At 43.3% G+C, this 3,091-nt stretch overlaps 1 protein-coding gene across 1 annotated transcript; it reads right to left on the bottom strand.

Moving 5' to 3' along the window:
- Window positions 1-300: 300 nt before the first annotated feature.
- On the bottom strand, window positions 301-2,423 carry LOC147882448 (uncharacterized). Its single transcript, XM_087400852.1, has 2 exons — window positions 1,023-2,423; window positions 301-456 (listed from the first exon to the last, which is right to left on the bottom strand). The coding sequence occupies exon 1, from the start codon at window positions 1,761-1,763 to the stop codon at window positions 1,071-1,073; it is 693 nt and encodes a 230-aa protein (XP_087256978.1). The 5' UTR covers window positions 1,764-2,423; the 3' UTR covers window positions 301-456; window positions 1,023-1,070.
- Window positions 2,424-3,091: the final 668 nt, after the last annotated feature.

Here is a 3,091-nt window from a genome sequence, read left to right as displayed (position 1 = left end):
CTGTAGCTAGACTTTAGCCATAAGAATAAAATACATCCAATCTTACAATTAGAATGGGTTGCACTTCATTCAGTACAATCAACTTTAACAAAAGCAACCCGTAACAACAAGAAAGAGGGACCGGGGACGTAATTATGGTCCTAACTATGGTCTTCAGGTGCCAGAAAAGCTTCAAAACTTTTCAGTAAGCCCACTCTAACGATGGATATTTAATTGATTTGCGTTGATATAACTTCAAAGAGTAATGTTGCCAACTCCAGAAGCAGTAGAAATGGAACACATGTAATAAAATCTCATGTGTGCCAGAAGCTAAGAACATTATCAAAGAAAAACCTGTACAGGGTAGATTTGAACAAACTCCTAGATCCCATGGATAATGTCATAAGGAGGCAACTTCTGTACAGCACAGGATTGCTGCAGGCGATTAGTAGCCTCGCAAGCTTTCCTACTCCCCCTCTGATTCCAGCAGAAGCAAGCCCAAAAGTAAATAAATCAGCCAAAAATAAGAGGTGTGGTCTCTTGAATGGCATGCACTCTGTCACTCTCTGTGTCTTCAGAAAAAGTTCAAGGTGATGAGTGATAAGTGCAAAACACAATAAACAGAACACAATAAAGGTGATGAGTGATAAGTGCAAAACACAATAAACAGAACACACTAAAGGTGATGCGTCCCCTTAATTGAAACGAGAAATAAACAGAACACAAGCAATCAAAAACTGATCAATCAAGCGTATTAAAAGGAAACCAGCTGAGATACGCTGATCACAACCAATCAAGAACGAATGAATAACAGATAGGAAGCTAAAATACGCTCCTTTCCTGAATACCAGAAGGCTGGCATATCATGGAATAAGCTGGATCAGAAGCTGGAATAGGCTGATCAAAAGCGTGCAAGCACAGATCTTATTTGAAATAAACTAACCGATTGGAAGGTGAAATAAGCTGATGAGAAACAGATTCAACTTGAACACACTGATGTAAACAAGAAAAGGATGTGCAAAGTATGGATTCATGATTCTTACCGTAGATAAGTAGTAGCAGTAGCAGCAGCAGCAGCAGGGATTCGTCTCTCAATTTCTGAGAAGCTGTTCCCCTTCCTTGATGTTGCAGGGATGAGTTTTGAGGCAACGGAAATTCTTGCCACCACCACCAACACCGTTGAGAATTGCCCAACCGAAAAAACCTACAGTTGCAATCAAAGAAACTCTCCACAGAAGACCGCCGGCATGATGCTTCTGTGGCTGTTTCTGCACAAGGATCTGCTTCGTTCCGAGAAGGGGCTTTGCCTCCAAGGCCTTATCACCCCCCCACGGGAAACTCATCCTTGGTCCATCTTTGCAGATCAATTCTCCGGCTGTGAAAACCCTCTGCAGATCCTCCTTTCTACCTTCTTGTCCTTCCTCGCCTTCTGTCTCCTCTCCTCCTCCTCCTCCTCCTCCTCCTTCCCCTGCTTCGCTCTTTGCCTCTTCTTCCTCCTCCAATTCATCCTCTTGTGCCTCCTCTTCTCCTCCCTTCACAATCCCCCCTTCAGCGTCTTGCCATCCCTCTTGTTCCATCTCCATTTCATCCCCTGCACCCACTTTTGCTTCCTCGTCTTTAACATTCCACGCTTCCTCGTCGTAACCTCGCTTCGAGATCGCTGCAGGGGCCCCCTCCGCTACTTCCAATTTCTTCTCTGTTACTTCTAGCTCACCATCTGTCAGCCTGCTGACGATCGTCCAGCCGAAGTTCTCATCCTCCGATATTTCGACTGTCCCTTCCATAGATCTCAATTAGACCTCCGATCTGAAGCAGTGGGCAAGCATAACCTTTGGGAACGATGAAGTTTGAGAGAGGGTAGCCAGAGACGATTGTAAGAAAAATCCGAATTGTCGACAAATTAGATGCGTGACAGATCGGTGGCCTGCACAAACACACGAACGATCGACCGAGACAGATCCTCTTAGTAGAGGGCAAACAGCAAAAGTACGTGCCACAAAATCAAACTATCTTCCTCTCGGGTATCTCTTCTTCACAGAAACCTCAAATTAAACAAGCTCGACTTAATTCGCGCAAGATACTTTCCTCCCGATCACTCGTTCGTGTCCTCCGGAAGAAAAGAGACAGCAAAATTTATGCCCGATGCGTCTCTGCGACTAAATTAATTCTTGTTGGAGAAAAGGAATTAAGGGTCGGAGCGGTCGGATTCGCGACACTGAAGTGCCGGAGAGATCTGGGAAGCTAATTATTGACCAATTCCTCTTCTCTCTCTCTCTCTCTGAACTGCGGAGCAATCTGAGAAGCTAATTATTGGCGTGACCTCGGAAGAAGATGCAGATCTAAATATGCTTGTTGATTCGGCAGGCGACTAAAAAGGCCTGCTAATACGTAACTGCACAAGTGAAAAAGTATGGGCCGCCCCATAGTCTGTGCGATACATAACCGTATATAATTGACAGTTCATCTTCATCTATTTTTAGCCAAAATTTGGAACTTGCCAACTTTTTTATTACTTCTATTAAACCTGGGACTTTGCATTTTGCAGGATAAGCATATCATTTCCAGTTCTTAATCAAATTTATAAATCTTGTATATACTTTGTCGTTTTTTGGGTGCATATCATTTCCAGTTCTTAATCAAATTTATAAATCTTGTATATACTTTGTCGTTTTTTGGGTGCAGTTCATGGGTGCTTGTTCCGCTAAAAGCTAGTACCACCTTCATGCATCTCCACCCGAGCGTGGCAATAGATCTCTATTTCAAAGAGTTGCACGTTAGTACAGTGGTGAAGTCGGTATTGAGTTGTTAAAAGGCATTTCTTTAAGATTGATCACAATTTCATGAGCCACCATGCCGCATGCTTTGCTTGGATATTAGGCAGGAAATCTTAAGAGTCTTGTTACGTGTGGAAACCTTGTGCACATACATGTCCTAGTCATTTACTAGGAATTCTAAGCCTTATCATATGATAGTCATCAGGGTTGGCTAGGTGTGCAATCATCCAATGGCAATTATCTCCACTAGAGTTAGCATATCATCTAAGGTTTACCCATGTGTCGATGCACATTTGACACCATGGCTTAGCAATGGTACCTTTTGTCATGCATTCACG

The sequence above is a fragment of the Dipteris shenzhenensis genome, chromosome 29 (genome assembly GCF_047967505.1).
Source record: "Dipteris shenzhenensis isolate YYH24624 ecotype China chromosome 29, Dip_SZ_1.0, whole genome shotgun sequence".
Classification (NCBI taxonomy): domain Eukaryota; kingdom Viridiplantae; phylum Streptophyta; class Polypodiopsida; order Gleicheniales; family Dipteridaceae; genus Dipteris; species Dipteris shenzhenensis.
This window is presented reverse-complemented; position numbering and strand designations above follow the sequence as displayed.

Excerpts from the sequence above, each read along its gene's own strand:
- LOC147882448 (XM_087400852.1), bottom strand. The coding sequence starts at position 1,763 with ATGGAAGGGACAGTCGAAATATCGGAGGATGAGAACTTCGGCTGGACG.